The 23,637-nt window shown below is 43.6% G+C and overlaps 1 protein-coding gene across 1 annotated transcript in view; it reads right to left on the bottom strand.

The window, feature by feature from the left end:
• The window catches only part of LOC126356304 (ATP-binding cassette sub-family G member 1), a 443,602-nt gene that overhangs the window by 166,280 nt on the left and 253,685 nt on the right, over positions 1-23,637 (bottom strand). Inside the window, exon 5 of the mRNA XM_050007250.1 lies at positions 17,246-17,391. Coding sequence (XP_049863207.1) covers positions 17,246-17,391 — 146 coding nt within the window. The remainder of the gene's footprint in view (positions 1-17,245; positions 17,392-23,637) is intronic.

The following is a 23,637-nucleotide window of genomic DNA, read 5'->3' as shown; positions in this document are numbered from 1 at the left end:
AAAATAACATCACCACAGCACATGAAAAGACGTAAATAAAACACGATTCTTCTAAATTAATTTGCACTGGCGAACCAAACATTATCACCACCCTCTTAAGTGCCTGCTGGTCCACATTTGGGCCGCTGTACAGCAGCGATTCCACGCGTCCCGGATTCCCGGAGGCATGTCGCACCCGGAAGTCTACTGACAGGTCAAACAGGCCACGTAAATGAGGAGTCGATGATTTTTCGTCGTGGTGCACGGTAGCTTCACATTTGTGTTCCGGCGAGTCCAGATGAGGCGAATTTGGTGGCCATGACTTGAATTCACGTTCTCCTCAAACCACTGTAGCAGATTACTGGCTTGTGACACGGTCAGTATCCTGCTTGAAGATGCCACCGCAGTTGGGGAAGACACCAAGCACGAACGGATGCAGGTGGTCCGCAGAAACGTTAACGTAGTCCACATTTGTCACGGTATCTTCCACTACTACCACTGGTCCCATGAAAGCCTAAGTGAACGTCTCCGGTAAACATAAAAAGGCCCGACCGGTCTGCGTTCTCAGCGCGGTGCTGGTTTTGAGCAGCTGTTAGCTTAGTTACGCGAATACGGGCACGACAATCGACCTTGTGTAGCAGGAAAAGTGAGTCATCTGAAAAGGCAACGCATTGATACTGATCCGCGGTCCATTCACGATGATCCTATATCTACTGCAATCGTAACTGACGATATCGGTGGGTCTATAGGCGAAACCGTAGGGATCGTCAGCTGTCGAGTCACGTGTTCAACAGCATGCCCTGTTCGGTGCGCTCCGAAGCACTCGCGCCTTCACCAAAATTATACTGTGTCGTTAAATCTACCCCAGATCGACACCTTACATAGTGGGCATGCCTCATGTCCCTGATGATGCTTAGGCGTCCAACGGCTTTTCGCCTTCTCGTTGTTTCATCATCCCTCAACTACTTTCCATAGTTGCTCACGACAGTAGAAAGCAAACAGGTTCACAGTTGACGAGAAGCTGGATCCTATAGCGAAGGATCATAATAATCTACCCTTCAAGTCGCTTAAGTCAGTGGATTTCCCCTTTTGCGGCCAGTGTCGACGCTAGAATGATTTGCCGTTCGTCTTTGCTCCATTCGAATACTTATACAGGTATACTGACATGCGTGCCCGCAACACCAACAGGCAGCATTCAAAATCGCGGCTGGCAGTGGCAATAATATTTTGAACGATTAGTGTCTGTACGAATTTCGATTCTCCACGGGCAGCCCAACAGAAGCACATATAAGTAACAGGTATCGACGATTTATCATACATGTGTACTTGAATAAACACGGTCGCCCGCATCTCGTGGTCGTGCGGTAGCGTTCTCGCTCCCCACGCCAGGGTTCCCGGGTTCGATTCCCGGCGGGGTCAGGGATTTTCTCTGCTTCGTGATAGCTGGGTGTTGTGTGCTGTCCGTAGGTTAGTTAGGTTTAAGTAGTTCTAAGTTCTAGGGGACTGATGACCATAGATGTCAAGTCCCATAGTGCTCTGAACCGTTTGAACGAACGCGCTCGTGTACTCCATCCAGAATTCCTTAAAACAAATCTGGTTCCAGGGAGAATCATTTCTGCATGAAAAAGGAAAGATAAACAATTTTAAACTGACGATGCTTATTTCTTGGGTAAGTTATTAAATCTTAAGGATAAAGGAAGTAATAAATGTAAAAACAGCATGATACATACACAGCTAATCTATCAACTGTCGTACAGAAATTTTCATTTCCACTTTTCCCCTTCTCATTAACCTAATAGAATGTCAGTCATGTGCGAAAAGGTGATAAGAATATACTAGGTATGAGTGAATAAACTGGACAAGGGCCGGCCGAGACCATGACACTTTTTGTCTTGCGTGTGTAGCACGATGCAGAGAGTGGAAAATCTCTGTTTGAAACCTGGGTTTTAGAACAGGTTTTGTTCTCCGGTGTTGCAATCCCACTGCTGGTGACAAACAAGGATGGCGGAAGATAGCTCGATATGCGGTATACATATCAAAGGTCGTTTAATCAGTGAATCAAAACCAAATAAACTATCCTAAATAAAGGCACCAAGAATTTCTCTGTAACGGAGCTCAAGGAACAAACTAGATGCAATTCAGTAGCATTCGTGAAGTTTATCTGCATCTGCACATATACTTCGCAACCCACCTTACGATGTGTGGCTAAGAGTATCTATGATACAATCGTCTTCTACCCTTACCCCTGTTTTGTTCGCAACTGGTGCACGGAACAAATTTCTCTCACACTCTCGTTGTGGTATTTAACCATTGCCATTTGGAAGGAAGTAATACTTTGCCCGATATTTTTTGCAACCTACGCTGTCGAAGTTCAACAATAAACCCCTCTGTGATGTGCACCACCTCTCTTGTAGTATCTGCCACTGGAGTATGTTGCGTATCTCCGTAACGTTGTCTCACCGACTAAACGAATCAGCAACGAAAAGCGTCGCGCTTTGTCGGATATTTTCAATCTTTTCTATTTATCCAACCTTTTGATGGTTCCTGGCTGATGAGCAGTATTCGACAATAGGTCGAACGTTTCATAACCCACTTCTTTTGCAAATGCATTACATTTCCTTAACATTATTTCAATGAACCTCAATCTGACATTCGCTTTTCCTAGAATTTGTTTTATACGCCGTACTCCTATGAATTCATATTTCTTGTACTGTATTACAGTGCCTGTCTGGTTCTAATGTACTTCACATCCTAAGAACATTGCAAAGTATATTAGAACAACAAAGGCACTGCAGTACAGCATTTCATGCCCATTGCTTGGGCTTCGACGTTAATCATACATCTCTTCCAGAACAGGACTCACAGTACCTGTGCGAGTATAGGATGTAGACAAAAGCGGTGACATATTGATGTTTTGTTCTCTCCAGGGAGCGTGATCCGGTGGCCAAAGCTGTCAACGGGACCGTTCGCGTCAAGCTGAAGATTCGGGTTCGAATCCCAGCTCAGTGGCACATATTACGTGAGCACACAGGCCTACCATTTCATGATATTGACCATGATCATCATTGTTGTTGCTGTGGTCTTCAGTCCAGAGACTGGTTTGATGCAGCTTCCTACGATACTCTCTCCTGTGCAGGCTTCTCCATCCTTGAGTGACACTACAACCTACATCCTTCTGAATCTGATTAGTGCATTCATATCTTGGTCTCTCTCTACGATTTATACCCTCCACACTGCCCTCCAATACGAAATTGGTGATCCCTCGATGCCTTAGAATGTGTACTACCAACTGATCCCTTCTTCTAGTCAAGTTGTGCCACAAATTCATCTTCTACCCAGTTCTGTTCAGTACCTCCTCATTAGTTACGTGATCTACCCATCTGATATTCAGCATTTTTCTGCAGCCCCACATTTCGAAAGCTTTTGTTCTCTTGTTGTCTAAACTATTTATCGTCCATGTTTCACTTTCACACATGGCTACATTCCATACAAATACTTTCAGAAACAACTTCCTGACATCTCTACTTGATGTTAACAAATTTCTCTTCCTCAGAAACGCTTTCCTTGCCATAGCCAATCTACACTTTATATCCGCTCTACTTCGACAGTCATCAGCTGTTTTGTTCCCCAAACAGCGAAACTCATCTATTGTTTTAAATGTATCATTTACTAATCACCTGATTTAATGCGACTACATTTTCCATTATCCATTTTTTGTTTTTGTTGATGTTCATCTTATGTCCTCCTTTCAAGACACTCTTCATTCCGTTCAACTGCTCTTACAGGTCCTTTGCTGTCTCTGACAGAATTACAATGTCGTTGGCAATCCTCAAAGTTATTATTTCTTCTTCTTTGTTTCTTTCACTGCTTGCTCAATATTCAGATTGAGTAACATCGGGGATAGGCTACAACCATGTCTCACTCCCTTCTCAACCACTGCTTCACTTTCAAGCCTTCTACTCTTATAACAGCCATCTAGTTTCTGTACAAACTATAAATAGCCTTTCGCTCCCTGTATTTTACCTCTGCTACCTTCGTAACCTACATATATTATATAAAATGGACAAGGGACACCAAATGGACTTACAGAAAAATTGGAAATATTCATTAATGGCTCAGTACATATAGACATGTTATGAAATGATGAACTTGAAAGTAATAATATTAACGTCTTTAAAAACTTCTGCAGTGCTGAATGCCTAATTCATTAAAAAAATTATCTTTACCAACTACTCACCTTGTATGTGCCCTGACATAAATATATTTAGATATAAATGTTGTCGTCTTCACTGTATACTACTGTTTTAGCAATAAAAACTGGTTTATCTTAGCTTTTAAGCCTCTTTGGATTGATGTATGAAAATGACTGTGAAAGTGTTAAGCTGTGATGTACTTGCTACTGTGTTCTGTGTGCCAAGCAACGAAATTACCAACAAAAATCTAAGTAGATGCACTAGGAAAATGATGTAATCATGCTGACCACATTATGTACACACCATAACGCATTTATCTTCCAGAACAGGCATCTTTTTCGACACAACCTCACTGGCATATGCAGCAAAGGAAACTAACCTCACTTCAATTTAATTATAATGTAAAAGTTACTGTGAATGCACCTGATGATGGCAGCATGCTGTCGAAACGCGGCTTGCTAATAAAACATTATTAACAGGTGACTCTTGCAGTATATATTATTTCATAAAAATGTTCCTGTCTGGTCAGAAGGCAGTGTCTCTTCTAGAACTGCAAAAGTCTGTTGGGGGAAGAATACTATTTGGAGGCTATAAATACAGGTATGACTTGTAAATGAAGCGAACGTTGTTCTGTTCCGCGTAAATGCTTAAATACTAAAACCCCATTGCCAGAAAGTTAAACATCATGTTGTAAGAGCAGTCTTTGGGTCACCATTAAAAGCAATCGCCTTTAGAAGGACTTGGGTACAGGAATCACTGCTCTTTCTCGATCATCACAAAATCGCCAGTACTCTGCACTTTTTACCGACGTTCCCATGCGTACATACAACATACGTATATACACACACACATACATGCATATATACCACGCCAAAGCCACTGAGCCACTTACTTCTATTTACATCATCATTACAACACCAGAAATTCGCTACACAACCAACGTTTTCACATATGTTTCCATCAGCACAGCATTTAACTTCGTTGTATTATAATGTTTCTCTTAAAGTTAGTTTTACTGCCCAAAAGTTAATCATAATAGCTTAAGGACGAAAATTCTGAATCTGTAATGAATGCAGACAATTTGAGCAACAATCTACATTGACGGTCAATCGACAAAACAAATGCTTCGGATGATTTACCTAGGATATGGAATTAGCTACTCTTTCAGTACATTTAATTCCCGCAGGCTAATGACACTCATTTGCATACAAATTGCAACATTGATAGTCAGTTATCCGGTTACATTGGAACCTTCTGTAGTAACTAGAATTTTGATTAAATTATTTCTTTATAAACTCTTGGTTATTGTTTGTGAAACTGTTTCTCTTGCTTCCTGCTGAGGGAGCAAAGAGCATTACAATATACCTACATGATTCATTCAGATGTGTCTGTGTTTGAAGCTATGTTGTGACTGATGAAGGTAGCTTTTATCCAATCATTCTGTAACGCTGCATCTGGACTAGTAAGACTACCATGAAAGATCTTGACACGAATTACGGTTGTCTATCGCCGAGAAGCGTTCGAGAATGAAACAACAGCTCAGCAATTGTTATTCTTCGGCTCCACTTAGTCTAATTACTATGGGGCGCGCTAGAATGTTAACTTGATTCCGTGAGTGCTCTAATACCCAACACTGAAGGTAAAGAGAACTTTGAGTTCATAAAAAATATTTGCTTAGTACCTTTGCCTGTATTTCTGTGCTGTATGATGACTAAACATGTTTTAAAGCTATACAGCTTAAACAACTACTCTCCACTGAACCTTATTACAACCATTCCTCATTTTTATTCGTATTACTTGCTGTTTCTCCCTGCTGGCTGTAATTATCTAGCTGGAACTGAATTAAATTACAAGGGATCATCAGCTCGTTTACTAGAGAAGGAATTCGTTAGTCATATTTTTTTAGCAATTCAGGGCCCACATTAATATATCTCCTCTAGACAGAGTTAAAGGGGAAGAGGTGCGGCTGTAGCATGTCCCTTCACAGCGACCACACTAGGAACGCTACCTGAAGAGAAGAAAAAAGCTACGCGTAAGAAATAACTTACGCACGAGGAATTTTCAGCACATTGTGGTATTAAGAAATATGCATTCCAGTTGCTCCTACTAATTGAACGAGAGTGACTCACTCTGCACTGGGACGTGGTCTTAACCGTTGTCATTTCCTGAAATGCAGGAAAAATCAATAGCCCAGTAATTATCCATTTCTCTGCCCATCGCAACTTCATTTCCATTTCAAACTATATCATTCACTGCAGTCTCTTCCCTCATCCAGTTGCTTCTTTTATTATCTTTCCTATTATATCCGACATGCATTTCCGTATTACTTGCCGAGAAACTGTCAGTTAAATGGTTGTCGCATTAGTAGGCTATATCTTACTGCCTTAAATCAAAACTGGTAAGCCACACCACTCGTAAACTGGCGGGTCCGATGAAAAGTTCTATTTGGTTCACCTAAGCACTCCACGGTGCCGTTACTTTCTGCCTGTACGTAATTTTGCAGACCTATTCTCCGATTTTCCTATTAATTTCTTGCATTCTTCGTCCAATAGCACTTCACTTGAGTCAAACATTACGGCGCCATGGACAAAACAACGCATGTTCTATTAACAAGCGTTTCTTCATCGTTTTCCCAGATTATTTTTAGTAGTCCTCTAGGGCTCCTGAGAATTGCCTGGCTGCTTATGAATCTCCACGCCTTACTTCTCAGTTCTTAATTTCTTGGTGAAGTCTAATGGTAGCCGTAGCATTGACGTAAACAGTCCCCAGTGCGCTAACACTGCTTGCACCTTGGAACTGGAGCCTGTAAAAATTGTTGGGATGACGTCATATTCTGATTACGGCTTTTTGGTAATCATATAGGCCTTTTACAGTGTTAAAGATCCGATTAACCCTAGCATTACCAACGTATTTTTTGTTACATGTAATACCAACGGGGAAGGGGGGGGGGGGGGGGGGGGCTCAAAGGCCCATAATGAATACCACAATTTATTTTTATCATAAATCAAGTTTATTTACTTCTGATACCTCTAATAACAATTCAAAATGCTTAGACATTGTTTTTGTATACTGGATAATGAAATATGTTATTGTAATAGGAATAAAATGAACAAATCACGAGATTCAGTTTATATATTTTTTGGAGTAATGTTTCAAAATAGTGTTTTCTTATAAAAACGACTTTTTTAATTCGATACACTACATGAAGCAAACAAAATTTACTGTCTCATTCTGCAACGCATTTTTCACACAACACTGTCTTCCTGCAGTGTTTCCCACAGACGTGTTTGTGGCACTGAGAGCAGGTAACAGTTGACTTTCCCAGCTTGTTGTACTTGATCTTTTTAGATGCAGCTTCTTGGCAGCATAGGTGGCACCGTCCACGTGTTCCTGGTTCTGCTGTTGAGGATGATGGTTCTACAGAGCAGCTGAGCTTCCGTTGTGTGATTCTTTCCATTGCCATTGCTTCTGAAGTCCATAAAATTTTGTGCCCGTTTATCTACTTGAGATCTTATTAGTTCGAGACCTAAGTTAGTGATAAAAACCCTTCTGCTGTTTAGCAAATTCTTTTTCCAATTCGGAAAGTTGAGGAGGAAGAGTGAATATGCATTTATTGCTGCTATGTCAATGAGTGTGTAGAAGAGGGACAAAGGCCATCTTCTTGTTCCTCTCTTTGTGCTGTAGTGTCTTGCTATCTGGTCTATGGTGTCCACGCCTCCCTTTGTAGAATTATAAAAAAAGATTTATGTTAGTCTTTTTTGAGTCTTCATTCAACACCCCTTCTGAGTGGTAAGTTAAAAGCATCAACAGCAGTCGCTTTGGCTTCTCGCGGACTAGCGTTGATGCAAGAGTAACTGGTGGCCTCTGTGTCTGAAGGTCAGTATAAGCAAAGATGGAAGAGTGCAAACTGCGGCCAGTTGTAGTCTTCAGCTCTTCAGGTATGTGTCGTCTGTTAGACTGTAGGGTGCCAACAAGTGTGAGGTGAAAATCATTCCATAGAGTCTCAGCAAGCTCCACTGAAGTATAGTACCGATCTGTGGTAACATTAGGGCCTGATTTTTCAATAGGTTTTATTAGTCTCTTTACAATTTCCATCGGTCCATTTGAATGCTGTGCATTTCCTGACTTGCCTGTATAGATGTCCATGCTGATCACATATCTAGTCCCAGAATCAGACAGCATTCGAATTAGAATGCCGTATTTTCCAGGTTTTTCTTTCAGAAACACCTTGAATGGACAGCGACCACGGAACAAAGACAACATCTCACCCACTGTTGTATGTAGACCAGGAATGAAATACTATGGAAGTGAAGAATTGAAGCTTTCAAAAATTTCCCTCATTGGAGCAAACTTGTCAGTCTGGCGACGAATTTCTCTTGTGTTCTTATCATCAAACCTCAATATTTTAGTCAATTCGAAAAATCGGGTCCGACTCATTGATCCATAGTATACTTGTCGGCCCTGAATCAAAGACCATAAATCTTGGACAGGTATCTTATTGTCATGATTTGAACCCATGATTAGCAAGAGTCCTATATAACAAAATAACTCATCTTCATCTGTGTGCTGAATACCTAGTCGAGAAGCCTCTTCATTTGAGTGTAGTTTTATTAGATTTATAATTTGAGGTGTAAAAAAGAGCTCTATAGCCTCTTTCGGAGACGCAATTCTTCCTTGTTGTTCTAGCCCCATTCTTTCTCGCACTATATTTAGTACAGAACGCCGATATTGTCGAGATGGCTTCGTAATATACTCTCGTCCACTTTTTGCAATGAATTTATCACATTCCGTATCATTATCATCTGGTGCATTGGCTTCAACCTCATCTTCATTCGCAGACGATGAATCAGTTCTAATTTCTTCCACATCATCATCCACTTCACTTTCCTCTAAATCTGATTCGTTCAAAACTTCTTCTAGCACTCTTTCAATGGAACTATCACGTAAACGTTGTCTACTCATGTTGTTGGTTCAACAGCAGCAGAGACACTGAAAATAACAATGGTCCGCTTCATAATAATATGTCTGGAGGCAACAATGCCAAAAATCGTTTCATGGTAAGAATTTGAAACGAAAGACTCAACCTCGTAAATCTTTCCTTGCTATTACCAACGGGTGGCCTTCTAAGGCCCGCAGAGAATTAAATCAAGTAAATGAATTTTAATTACATTTTTATTCCGAAATTCTGTAATGACTCAATAGTACATTCAATAACGAACAATTACCTTTGCTTTCAAGTTCATATATCAAAGGGTGTGGATACAACATAGAAAAACTGAGTCAATGGGCCTACGAGCCCCCCCCCCCCCCCCCCCCCCCCCGCCCCGTTGGTAATGCTAGGGTTACAGATGTGAAAATGTACGAAAAAAATGATTCAAATGGCTCTGAGCACTACGGGACTTAACTTCTGAGGTCATCAGTCCGATAGAACTTAGAACTACTTAAACCTAAAACATGAGGACATCACACACATCCATGCACGAGGCAGGATTCGAACCTGCGACCGTAGCGGTCGCGCGGTTCCAGACTGTAGCGCCTAGAACCGCTGAAAGTGTACGCTCCAAATGATAATATGCAATAGTACCCATAGAAAGCAAAGACATTTCATAGCAAGTAATTGATTAAAATCGCGATGCTAGTGGGTAGGTAGAATTTGGATGCAAGAGTAAAAGGGGGAGAGGCATATCAGAAAAAGAATTTAAAGATAGCGGAGACTTCACTATTGAGGACTATGAGGAGCTACGTAGACTCTATGAAGAAAACAAAAACAATAAAAGAAAACGTGACTCACCACGAAAGAGTTATACAAATTTGTCACAAACGTATCGAAGGAAAACGCCCAATTGTAAACTTTGGCGGCCGATAGATGGATGTGTGACGCTGCAGCGCAATTTCGCGGCGCAGCTGGCAGGGATTGTGAACACGGGACATGTCAATATTAGGTCATAAAGTCTTCGCGAATTTCATTCTGTATACTTAGCCGGGCAGTAACTATGCCTCGCAGGCAGGCGCGTGAATAATATCCGCTTATGACACCGTCGAATCGCTCGAAATTTGAATAGGAGCGTTGCCAGTTTTCGACGAAGTTGGTAGGGGCAGACTAGCCATGGCTGAACGCAGTTACGAAGGAAGCAGTCGAGCTAGAGAGACGACAGAAGGTGGGGACCGAGCAATCCTCTGAGGATTCAACGTGTAATTAGTGTTTCAGCAATCACAAGGACTCACAAGAGCTCCTTGCGCGGACTGCTACTGACCTCTACACACCAACGAGCTTGTTTGCAGTGGTGTCGGGCACATTCGGCCTGGATCTCATTCAATGAAGTAGAATTGTCTTCAGTGATCAGTATCAGGCAGTAGTAACAGACCGAGACAGACGCAGCAACAGGGGAAATAACCGCTTTTGTCACATTTATGAGTTCCTAACCAGGAGCGAATTTTATTGTATCATCTGTGTGCTTTAATAGTTTAGTTTCTTTTCTGCTTGTAAATTTAATATCTAATAGCCACAGTTCTCGCCTTTTCGTTTGCGTCAGAAAGTAAACCGATTTTGTAACATATTACAAGTTCCTAAACAGGGGCGAATTATTTAGTTTCACCTGAGTGCTTCGGTAGTTAGGTTTTTGCCTTTACGTATTATTAGAAACAGTTCCTCCGTTTTGTCAGGGTCTACAGTCGAGTTGCGCAGCACCTACCGATAGTCCATTTATCTGCATAGTTTAGTTTTCCACGGTATTTAGTATGGACAGGAATTGCAACTGTTGTGCACGGATGCGAGCCCAGCTGACGAAACTTCGCTTTCAGCTTGACTGTGATGGCTTCGGTTACACATCTTGAGGCTCCAGTGGATGGGCACCACTGTTGTGGGCTGGCCGTGGGTATCCTGCGGACGTCCAGCACGTCTGAGTCCTCCGGTCGGTCCTCACCGGTGGCCAGCCCAATTACTGCTCGCACTGAGGTTGAGGTCGCCCTGGGGCGAAGCAGGCGGCGAAAGACTTCCCAGGCGGCCGCAAGTAAGGCCTCCCCGGTTGTCTGACAAACAGGTTCCAGGTGCTGTCTGTGGCTGACACTGTCGCTGGGCCAGATGCCATGACGAGCACAGGGTGCAGCCAACTGCAGATGGTTGCTCACTACGGTACCAATGATGTGTGTCGCTTTGTATCAGAAGAGATTCTCTCTGGTTTAGAGCGGCTAACAGAAGTGGTAAAGGCTGTCAGTCTTGCTTGCAAGATGAAAGCAGAGTTCACAATTTGCAGCATAGTCGACAGGACTGATTGCGGACTCTGGGTGAGAGCCGAGTGGAGGGTCTGAATCAGAGGCTCAGACGGTTCTGCGACCGTGTAGGCTGCCAAAGGGTGGTCGTGTTTCGGGTTCCGCTGAATAGGTTAGGTGTCCACTATACACAGGAGGCGGCTACACGGGTAGCAGGGGCTGTGTGGCGTGAACTGGGCAGTTTTTGTATGTTAGAGGGTCTCGGGAAAACACAAGAAGGGCTTCAGTCACAAAGGGTGCAGGCCGAACACAGGAAGAACGTAAATACAGAAACTATTGGTGTAAGAATTGTATATAGTCGTAGCTGTGTTGGGGAAGTACCAGAGCTCCAAGCGCTAATAGAAAGCACTGATGCTCAAATAGACACTGAAAGCTGGCTAAAGTCGGAGATAAGATCAGCCGAAATTTTTGCCAAGAACCTAACGGCGTTCCGAAAGGACAGGCTAAACATGGTTGGCAGTGGCGTGTTTGTTGCTGTTAGAAGTAGTTTAACTTGTCGCAAAATTGAAGTAGATACTTCTTGTGAATTAGTATGGGCAGAGGTCATTGTTGGAAATAAAATAATAAAATAATAATTGGATCCTTTTACCGACCTCCCAATTCAGATGATACAGTTGCTGAAAGGTTCAAATAAAAAGTTTGATTTCAAACACGTACCCGACTCATACGATAATAGTTGGTGGTGACTTTAATTTACCCTCGATATGTTGGCGAAAATACATGATTAATTCCGGAGGTACGCATAAAATATCATCCGAAATTGTGCTAAACGCATTCTCTGAAAATTATTTCGAGCAGTTAGTTCATGAGCCCACACGAATAGTAAACGTTTGTGAAAACACACTTGAACTCTTAGCAACAAATAATCCTGAGTTAATAACGAGGATCGAAACCGATAAGGGATTAGTGAACACAGGGTTGTCGCAGCGGGACTGAATATTGTAATCCCCAAATCCTCCAAAAATAAAATAAAAGTATACCTAGTCAAGAAAGCAGATAAAAATTCACTTGACGCCTTCCTGAGAGATAATCTCCACTCATTCCAAATTAATAATATAAGTGTAGACCAGATGTGGCTTGCATTCAAAGAAATAGTATCGGCAGCAATTGAGTGGTTGATAAATGATCCTCCATGGTACACAAAACGGGTTAGAACACTGTTGCAGAAACAACGAAACAAACATGCCAAATTTAAACAGACGCAAAAACCCCAAGATTGGCGATTTTATACAGAAGCTCGAAATTTACCGCGGACTTCAATGCGAGATGTTTATAACAGTTTGCACAACGAAACTGTGTCCCGAAACCTGACAGAAAATCCAGAGAGATTCTTGTTGTATGTGAAGTATGTTAGCGGTAAGTAACAGTCAATGCCTTCTCTGCGCGATAGCAATGCAGAGATCCTCTAAATTACAGGCCCATATCGTTAACATCGATATGCAGCAGGATTTTGGAACATATATTGTGTTCAAACATTATGAATTACCTCGAAGAAAACTGTGTATTGACACACGGTCAACATGGGTTTAGAAAACATCGTTCCTGTGCAACACAACTAGCTCTTTATTCACATGAAGTGTGAGTGCTATTGACAAGGGATTTCAGATCGATTCCGTATTGGCCGGCCGCGGTGGCCGAGCGGATCTAGACGCTTCATTCCGGAACCGCGCGACTGTTACGGTCGCAGGTTCGAATCCTGCCTCGGGCATGAATGTGTGTAATCATAGCGTGTAGGCTTTCACGGCCGGCATCGTCAGTAGTTAAAACTTCCGGGCTGAGAGGCCGTGGTCGAACAGTAGAACTTCTTCTCCCTGACGTTTCGTTGCCAGCTGCGGACAACATCTTCCGAGGCGAGTCTACGACAGTCGTAGACTCGCCTCGGAAGATGTTGTCCGCAGCTGGCAACGAAACGTCAGGGAGAAGAAGTTCTACTGTTCGACCACGGCCTCTCAGCCCGGAAGTTTTAACTACTGAATGTGTGTAATGTCTTTAGGTTAGTTAGGTTTCAGTAGTTCTAAGTTCTACGGGACTGATGACCTCAGATGATAAGTCCCATGGTACTCAGAACCATTTGAACCATTTTTGATTCCGTATTTCTGGAAGGCTTTTGACACTGTACCACACAAGCGGCTTGTAGTGAAAGTGCGTGCTTATGGAATATCGTCTCAGTTATGTGGCTGGATTTGTGATTTCCTGTCAGAGAGGTCACAGTTCGTAGTAATTGACGGAAAGTCATCGAGTAAGACAGAAGTGATTTCTACCGTTCCCAGAGGTAGTGTTATTGACCCTTTGCTGTTCCGTATCTATATAAACGATTTGGGAGACAATCTTAGCAGCCGTCTCAGGTTGTTTGCAGATGACGCTGTCGTTTATCGACTAATAAAGTCATCAGAAGATCAAAATAAATTGCAAAACGATTTAGAAAAGATATCTGAATGGTACGAAAGTTGGCAGTTGACCTTAAATAACGAAAACTGTGAGGTCGTCCACGTGAGTGCTAAAAGGAATTAATGAAACTTAGGTTACACGACAAATTAGTCTAATCTAAAAGCCGTAAAATCAGATAAATACCTAGGTGTTACAACTACGAACAAATTAAATTGGAAGGAACACACAGAAAATGTTATGGGGAAGGCTAACCAAAGACTGCGTTTTATGGACAGGACACTTGGAAAATGTAACAGACCTACTAAGGAGACTGCCTGCAATACGCTTGTCCATCCTCTTTTAGAATATTGCTGCATGGTGTGGGATCCTTACCAGATAGGACTGACGGAGTACATCGCAAAAGTTCATAGAAGGGCAGCACGTTTTGTATTATCGGGAAATACTGGAGAGAGTGTCACAGAAGTGGTACAGGATCTGGGCTAGAAATCATTGAAAGAAAGAGTTTTCCGTTGCGACGGAGTCTTCTCACGAAATTTCAAACACCAAGTTTCTCCTCCGAATGCGAAAATATTTTGTTGACACCGACCTACATAGGGAGAAACGATCACCACGGTAAGATATGGGAAATCAGAGCTCGTACAGAAAGATATAGGTGTTCGTTCTTTCCGCACGCTTTACGAGATTGGAATAACAGAGAATTCTGAAGGTGGTTCAATGAACCCTCTGCCAGGCAATTACATGTGATTTGCAGAGTATCCCTGTAGATGTACACTCCTGGAAATTGAAATAAGAACACCGTGAATTCATTGTCCCAGGAAGAGGAAACTTTATTGACACATTCCTGGGGTCAGATACATCACATGATCACACTGACAGAACCACAGGCACATAGACACAGGCAACAGAGCATGCACAATGTCGGCACTAGTACAGTGTATATCCACCTTTCGCAGCAATGCAGGCTGCTATTCTCCCATGGAGACGATCGTAGAGATGCTGGATGTAGTCCTGTGGAACGACTTGCCATGCCATTTCACCTGGCGCCTCAGTTGGACCAGCGTTCGTGCTGGACGTGCAGACCGCGTGAGACGACGCTTCATCTAGTCCCAACCATGCTCAATGGGGGACAGATGCGGAGATCTTGCTAGCCAGGGTAGTTGACTTACACCTTCTAGAGCACGTTGGGTGGCACGGGATACATGCGGACGTGCATTGTCCTGTTCGAACAGCAAGTTCCCTTGCCGGTCTAGGAATGGTAGAACGATGGGTTCGATGACGGTTTGGATGTACTATTCAGTGTCCCCTCGACGATCACCAGAGGTGTACGGCCAGTGTAGGAGATCGCTCCCCACACCATGATGCCGGGTGTTGGCCCTGTGTGCCTCGGTCGTATGCAGTCCTGATTGTGGCGCTCACCTGCAAGGCGCCAAACACGCATACGACCATCATTGGCACCAAGGCAGAAGCTACTCTCATCGCTGAAGACGACACGTCTCCATTCATCCCTCCATTCACGCCTGTCGCGACACCACTGGAGGCGGACTGCACGATGTTGGGGCATGAGCGGAAGACGGCCTAACGGTGTGCGGGACCGTAGCCCAGCTTCATGGAGACGGTTGCGAATGGTCCTCGCCGATACCCCAGGAGCAACAGTGTCCCTAATTTGCTGGGAAGTGGCGGTGCGGTCCCCTACGGCACTGCGTAGGATCCTACGGTCTTGGCGTGCATCCGTGCGTCGCTGCGGTCCGGTCCCAGGTCGACGGGCACGTGCACCTTCCGCCGACCACTGGCGACAACATCGATGTACTGTGGAGACCTCACGCTCCACGTGTTGAGCAATTCGGCGGTACGTCCACCCGGCCTCCCGCATGCCCACTGTACGCCCTCGCTCAAAGTCCGTGAGCTGCACACACGGTTCACGTCCACGCTGTCGCGGCATGCTACCAGTGTTAAAGACTGCGATGGAGCTCCGTATGCCACGGCAAACTGGCTGACACTGACGGCGGCGGTGCACAAATGCTGCGCAGCTAGCGCCATTCGACGGCCAACACCGCGGTTCCTGGTGTGTCCGCTGTGCCGTGCGTGTGATCATTGCTTGTACAGCCCTCTCGCAGTGTCCGGAGCAAGTACGGTGGGTCTGACACACCGGTGTCAATGTGTTCTTTTTTCCATTTCCAGGAGTGTAGATGTAGATATCGTTTCGAACTGAGCCAGATGACCAATGAAGGCGTGACTGGAGACGCCCTGGACAGCGGTGGGATAGCAACTGACTCCAGTCCGCCGTACGACTTGACATCCAGGGGTGATGGTCTGGAGCACATCATTTCCTGCCAGGATCCCTTTGGCTTTTCATCCGCGGCACTATTGCAGCACAGTGGTGCGTCGACACCCCTTTATGCTGCCGATCGTGGCAGACTATCCTGGGTTTACATTTCATGAGGTAATGTCCACCCGCAAGCGACGAGCGTTTCTACTGCTTTTGCTCGTGCTTGCCAGTACATACCTTGGTCAGAAAGTTCGGCAGATTTCTTCCGAACTGAGAACGTTTGGAGCATTATGGGTAGGGCCATCCAACCGGCTAGGGTTTTTGACGATCTAACACACCGCAATTGGACATAATTTGGCACAATATCCATAAGGATGAAATCCGACAACTCTATCAGTCAATGTCAGGCCGAATAACTTCCTTCATAGAGGACAGAGTTGGACCAAGGTGTTATTATCTTACTCAATTTGTGAAGGTCTTTTCCTTGAATAAATTATTCAATTTTCTGAAATTGTGCCAGCCGGAGTGGCCGTGCGGTTCTAGGCGCTACAGTCTGGAGCTGAGCGACCGCTACGGTCGCAGGTTCGAGTCCTGCCTCGGGCATGGATGTGTGTGATGTCCTTAGGTTATTTAGGTTTAAGTAGTTCTAAGTGCTTGGCTACTGATGACCTCAAAAGTTACGTCGCATAGTGCTCAGAGCCATTTGAACCTTTTTTTCTGAAATTGTATTTGTCTGTGTACGTACATTACTTGTGCCATTTTCCGTCGATCCCATTCGAATAATTCCTTCATGGTGCATCTTTGAGTATACATTTCCATGGGATATGTTCGACACTGTGTGATATCCCGTACTTTAACTGCACTAAGAAGACAGGTAACCTATTTTTAAATTTGAAAGTCTTCCAGATGTTGATATATCGTATAAACCACTTGCAGAAGAATAGGATCTTAGCATATTAGTGACGATTTTACTTTAAAATGCTTTTATAAAAGCTGTTTTGAGCAGAACTGAAAGTGTAATGAAAAACTACTGTAGCTACCAGGTTGGGAAAGCAGTGCCACCGTTATGTAACAGCCATCGCAAGGAACGCGCGCAGTTTCTCCTGTTTGGGTGTGTTAGCTATTGGGTGCGTCCAGCGTGACGCCATACCTGGTGGGCTCGTCCAGGAAGAAGACTGGTGGGTTGCTGACTAGCTCCAGCGCCACGCAGAGCCGCTTCCGCTGGCCGCCCGATAGCCGCTCCGTCCTGGTGTTGCGGTGTTCCCACAGGCCCAGCGTCTCCAGGATCTCCTCCGTCTGCACAGAAAAGGAGGAAACGTCGTGTGATTACTGTGCAGCTTAATTATGCTGCGCGATAGCCGTATACAAAACAGAGCAGCGAAACAGCCAGCAAAGAGATGATGCACAGTGAACGCTTATTTGGATAATAATGTGTTGTAGATGTCATTATCCTGATGATGACCGTCTGAAATAGAGACCGAAACGGTGAGGTATGAAGTGATTTGATAAGTAGTAAACGTAGTTACTAACTACGAACGTACCGCAACAGACAAACACATAGTCACCCAAGGAAACATCATAGTAATACCACATCTAACACATAGACTCATGACAGTTCAAAAAATGTTCAAATGTGTGTCAAATCTTATGGGGCGTAACTGCTAAGGTCATCAGTCCCTAAACTTACACACTACTTAACCTAAATTATCCTAAGGACAAACACACACTCCCATGCCCGAGGGAGGACTCGAACCTCTGCCGGAAGCAGCCGCACAGTCCACGACTTCAGCGCCAAAGACTGCTCGGCTAATCCTGCGCGGCTCTCATGACAGTTTCACTTATTTTTGTATACACTGCGGCAGCAGCGCCCCAAGAGGACAGAAAGCTATAGTTCTGAATACGATATCGGGTGAGTGCCCGTAGTATCATTGATAATAGAGAGCGTGTATCGTCGTATGAAATCGACGAAAACTAGAATAAAAAACCATACTATATTTGTCTTTCTTTAGATCCTTAAGTAACTTGGGAGATATGAAACAGTGCATTATAGGACAGATTTTTTAAGATTCTCTTGTAACGTATAGATATTTACTGAACAGTGTAGTTTTTCTTCAAGAACAAAAAAATGGCTAATAATCAGCAGAAGGCTTGACCATTTGGAGAAAAACGCCGTTGTAGAATTTTAGAACACGTTTTTTGACCGCGTATGATGACATTTCTGGAAACCCAGAATCTACTCTGTAGGAATCAACATGGATTCCGGAAACAGCGATCGTGTGAGACCCAACTCGCTTTATTTGTTCATGAGACCCAGAAAATATTAGATACAGGGCGTTCGATGCAGTTCCGCACTGTCGCCTGATAAAGAAAGTAAGAGCCTACGGAATATCAGACCAGCTGTGTGGCTGGATTGAAGAGTTTTTAGCAAACAGAACACAGCATGCTGTTCTCAATGAAGAGACGTCTATAGACATTAAAGTAACCTCTGGCGTGCCACAGAAAAGTGTTATGGGACCATTGCTTTTTACAATATGTATAAATGACCTAGTAGATAGTGTTGGAAGTTCCATGCGCCTTTTCGCGGATGGTGCTGTAGTATACAGAGAAGTTGCAGCATTAGAAAATTGCAGCGAAATGCAGGAAGATCTTCAGCGGATAGGCACTTGGTGCAGGGAGTGGCAACTGACTCTTAACATAGACAAGTGTAATGTATTGCAAATGCATAGAAAGAAGCATCCTTTACTGTATGATGATATGATAGCGGAACAAACACTAGTAGCAGTTACTTCTGTAAAATATCTGGGAGCATGCGTACGGAACGATTTGAAGTGGAATGATCATATAAAATTAATTGTTTGTGAGGCGGGTGCCAGGTTGAGATTCATTGGGAGAGTCCTTAGAAAATGTAGTCCATCAACAAAGGAGGTGGCTTACAAAACACTCGTTAGACCTATTCTTGAGTATTGCTCATCAGTATGGGATCCTTACCAGGTCGGGTTGACGGAGGAGATAGAGAAGATCCAAAGAAGAGCGGCGCGTTTCGTCACAGGGTTATTTGGTGAGCGTGATAGCGTTACGGAGATGTTTAGCAAACTCAAGTGGCAGACTCTGCAAGAGAGGCGCTCTGCATCACGGTGTAGCTTGCTGTCCAGGTTTCGAGAGGATGCGTTTCTGGATGAGGTATCGAATATATTGCTTCCCCCTACTTATACCTCCCGAGGAGATCACGAATGTAAAATTAGAGAGATTCGAGCGCGCACGGAGGCTTTCCGGCAGTCGTTCTTGCCGCGGACCATACGCGACTGGAACAGGAAAGGGAGGTAATGACAGTGGCACGTAAAGTGCCCTCCGCCACACACTGTTGGGTGGCTTGCGGAGTACAAATGTAGATGTAGATGTAGAAGTCTGCTCAATAACGTGAAGTTTTCGTCAGTACACTTCGTCAAATCTGTGAAAATGGAACGCAGGAACGTGGAATGCAATATCTACATTATTTAACGTACCAAACCGGCCACAAAAAGTGATTCTGTATTCAAACTTATTCCGGTATGCAATACCTACATTATTTAACGTACCAAATAAGCCACCACAGCTGTAGATGAAGGAAAAACCACACTGACGCGATATTTTTTTTTCCACCACAGCAGAAAACAATTCCACAATGGACATCTTTACTACAAACGGCAAGAATCTTAAACATATTCGATTATGAAGTAAAATTAATTACAGTTTTAAAGATATTCGTGAAGTAGAAAGTCGAGAGAAGGGTAAGAATATGTGAGTCATTAGATTGCATACAAAATTTGTATGTGGCAATGAAAATGCATATAACAGTAGAACAGACAACAACAGAGATGTATGTGCTTCTCAGGCAAGAAACATATGTTTACATTGTCTTGGTTTCAGGGGAGTAAGCTTCAGTGACACGCATATCCGAAAGTATTTCAACATGAATAAGTTGTATCTTACTTCACTAAATCATTGAGATTCGTCTCGCTTTATATTTATTGCACTATCATTTGTTTCTAGCGCATGGAACGCAAAAATTTAACAGCTATTTCGTTAATTATGTAGAAAAATAAATAGAAAGTGGCATTAATGTTACTGCTGGCTTTTTCTCCACTAGGGGCTCTGGTGTTGCTCCATCTGTCAGACCGTAATAATTTTCACAGCAGCAAGTGTTGCGACTGTGTATGACAGACTATGGTAATCCTATAACACCGGCTGTAGCCTTGATAATAGCTTCAATTTGGCGAGGAAGAGAGTCCACAACATGCCACATCCAGATGAAGCCATTCCTGTATGATGAATACTGTTGTTGTTGTTGTGGTCTTCAGTCCTGAGACTGGTTTGATGCAGCTCTCCATGCTACTCTGTCCTGTGCAAGCTTCTTCATCTCCCAGTACCTACGGCAACCTACATCCTTCTGAATCTGTTTAGTGTATTCATCTCTTGGTCTCCCTCTACGATTTTTACCCTCCACACTGCCCTCCAATGCTAAATTTGTGATCCTTTGATGCCTCATAACATGTCCTACCAACCGATTCCTTCTTCTAGTCAAGTTGTGCCACAAACTCCTCTTCTCCCTAATTATATTCAATACCTCCTCATTAGTTATGTGATCTACCCATCTAATCTTCAATATTCTTCTGTAGCACCGCATTTCGAACGTTTCTATTCTCTTCCTGTCCAAAGTATTTATCGTCCATGTTTCACTTCCATACATGACTACACTCAACACAAATACTTTCAGAAACGATTTCCTGACACATAAATCTACACTCGATGTTAAAAAATTTCTATTCTTCAGAAACGCTTTCCTTGCCATTGCTAGTCTACATTTCACATCCTCTCTACTTCGACCATCATCACTTATTTTGCTCCCTAAATAGCAAAGCTCCTTTACTTCTTTAAGTGTCTCATTTCCTAATCTTATTCCCTCAGAATCAACAGACTTAATTCGACTACATTCCATTATCCTCATTTTGCTTTTGTTAATGTTCATCTTATATCCTCCTTTCAAGACACTGTCCATTCCGTTCAAATGTTCTTCCAAGTCCTTTGCCGTCTAACAGAATTACGATGTCATCGGCGAACCTCAAAGTTTTTATTTCTGCTCCATGGATTTTAATACCTACTACAAATTTTTCTTTTGTTTCTTTTACTGCCTGCTCAATATACAGACTGAATAACATCGGGAAGAGGCTACAACCCTGTCTCACTCCATTCTCAACCACTGCTTCCCTTTCATTGGCCTCGACTCTTATAACCGCCATCTGGTTTCTGTACAAATTGTGAATAGCCTTTCGCTCCCTGTATTTTACCCCTGCCAGCTTTAGAATTTGAAAGAGGGTATTCCAGTCAACAGTGTCAAAAGTTTTCTCTAAGTCTACAAACGCCAAAAACGTAGGTTTGCCTTTCCATAATGGTTCAAATGGTTCAAATGGCTCTGAGCACTATTTGACTTAACATGTGAGGTCATCAGTCCCCTAGAACGTAGAACTATTTAAACCTAACTAACCTAAGAACATCACACACATCCATACCCGAGGCAGAATTCGAACCTGCGAACGTAGCGGTCGCGCGTTTCCAGACTAAAGCGCCTAGAACCGCTCGGCCACATCGGTCGGCGACTTTCCTTAATCTTTCTTCTAAGATAAGTCGTAGGATCAGTATTGCCTCACGTCATCCCATGATGAATACTATTGAAATTACATTTACGGGAATGTTTTTCATTACGTTTCACCCACTGTTTCCGGAAGAACACGACGTTTTCTATGGAAATATAATCGGATGATTTAGCGGGAAAGTCAAGGTGCGACAAGGAGCCCGAGCGTTAGTCACACCAGGAGCGCAACTGTCAATACGAAAGAAACATGCAGTTCCGCGTTCACTGTAACCTGAATGAGCAGGTCCAAGTCATGGTACGAAAAAACTCCAAAAAATAACACAACCACCTCCAGCCTAAACTACACCCTCCACATACTGCGGATTTAACGCTTAATTCACCCTCTGGTGCAGTCGATATTTTGTATCATCTGGAAAAGAGGCCATATAGCGACTCGTCGGCCCACACTATATGCCTCCTATCACCTGCTGCCCAGTTTATGTTTTGGCAGGTCCATTAAAGATATGCAGCTTCATTTGCAGCTTCGAGGTATGGTCTTTTTGGCGTTATCAGAACACAAATGTCAATTGCAGGCAGTTACTGTGACAATGATCTGTCGTGAATTGATAGATGTGGACTTGGATTCGCTGACGGCAACGATTCTTGTGGGTTTTGAAGCGGATTGTCACTGACAATACCTGATACACCAACAAAACGTGCAACTTCATTCGTGGTGCTGTCATGTGCGTGTGCAAACACAGTTGCTCTTTCCTGCTATTGTGTCACGTCTCCGTGTCGACCCATAAAAACGAGTGGCACAGAATCACACACACACACACACACACACACACACACACACACACACACACACACACACACGATCGCGCGACTTCTGCCTTGCTATGCCATTACTATGCCTTACGTCAGTGGTTCAGGATGACGAGACCGCCTGGTACCCGTTCTACAGTGTAAACAGTTCTCCAAAGCGATCAGTGTGTTCTCCTACGGTTTTCGGTAACATTTTTTCTTCAGTGTCTTAGTGACCAACATTTAGAGCGAGGTGGCGCTGTCGTAAAAGTAATCAGATGTCATTCTAAGCCGGGAGACCGTCGGACGTTCAGCCGCCTGCTGGCATCTTTCACCTACAAAATGTGAACATTATGTCTTATGCGTCGGTTAATTATAGGTCACGATGCCCCCTGCATGTTCTGTTTTAATTCGAAATCAATTCTCTGAGTGCGAATACCTTGCCTTGGCTGTATTGTACTATTAGCGATATATGAAAATGTGTGACCGCCTGGTACTCAGATCTCGATTTTCTGCTTTACGGGAGCGGTAGCCTTTAACAGCTTCGGTTATCCGTGGACGCCTCCCGAGCTGGCTCAGGCCTCCACATCTCACAATGTCTGCATCCTTGTACCACAGTCCCCCTACATTTTTGACTTAATGCTCGCAACATTGCTGTGGATTCCATCACCAGCGAGAGTGTCAGAGTGAGGCTAAAAGGAATCGTGACTAAATGATGTCACCGTCTTTTGTCCACCTTGGCGATTAGTACTTACCTGCATGTCTGAAAGAATAGACATGTAAGTACGTGTTACATATCAAGGAGTGAAAAAGACGGTAACATCATTTGGTTACGATTCCTCGTAGTCTCTTTCCTCTGGTGCGAGAATCCAAAGTAATGCTGAGAGCATCGTCATGAAAGAAGGGGCTGTGGTACGAGGATGTAGCGCAGGCAGTGTGACATATGGAAGTATGGTTCGGTCCTGGAAGCATGCACGCGTAGTCGAAGTTGTTAAGTTGACTGCTCGTGATAAGCGGGAAACCGAGGTTTGAGCCCCGGTCTGGCAAAAATTTCATACGTAACTAATGGTAGAATAGAGCCTACGCAAATATATTCGTACTCAGCGAATTTACTCAGAACCAGTTTC

The sequence above is a fragment of the Schistocerca gregaria genome, chromosome 3, assembly GCF_023897955.1.
Source record: "Schistocerca gregaria isolate iqSchGreg1 chromosome 3, iqSchGreg1.2, whole genome shotgun sequence".
Lineage (NCBI taxonomy): Eukaryota > Metazoa > Arthropoda > Insecta > Orthoptera > Acrididae > Schistocerca > Schistocerca gregaria.
This window is presented reverse-complemented; position numbering and strand designations above follow the sequence as displayed.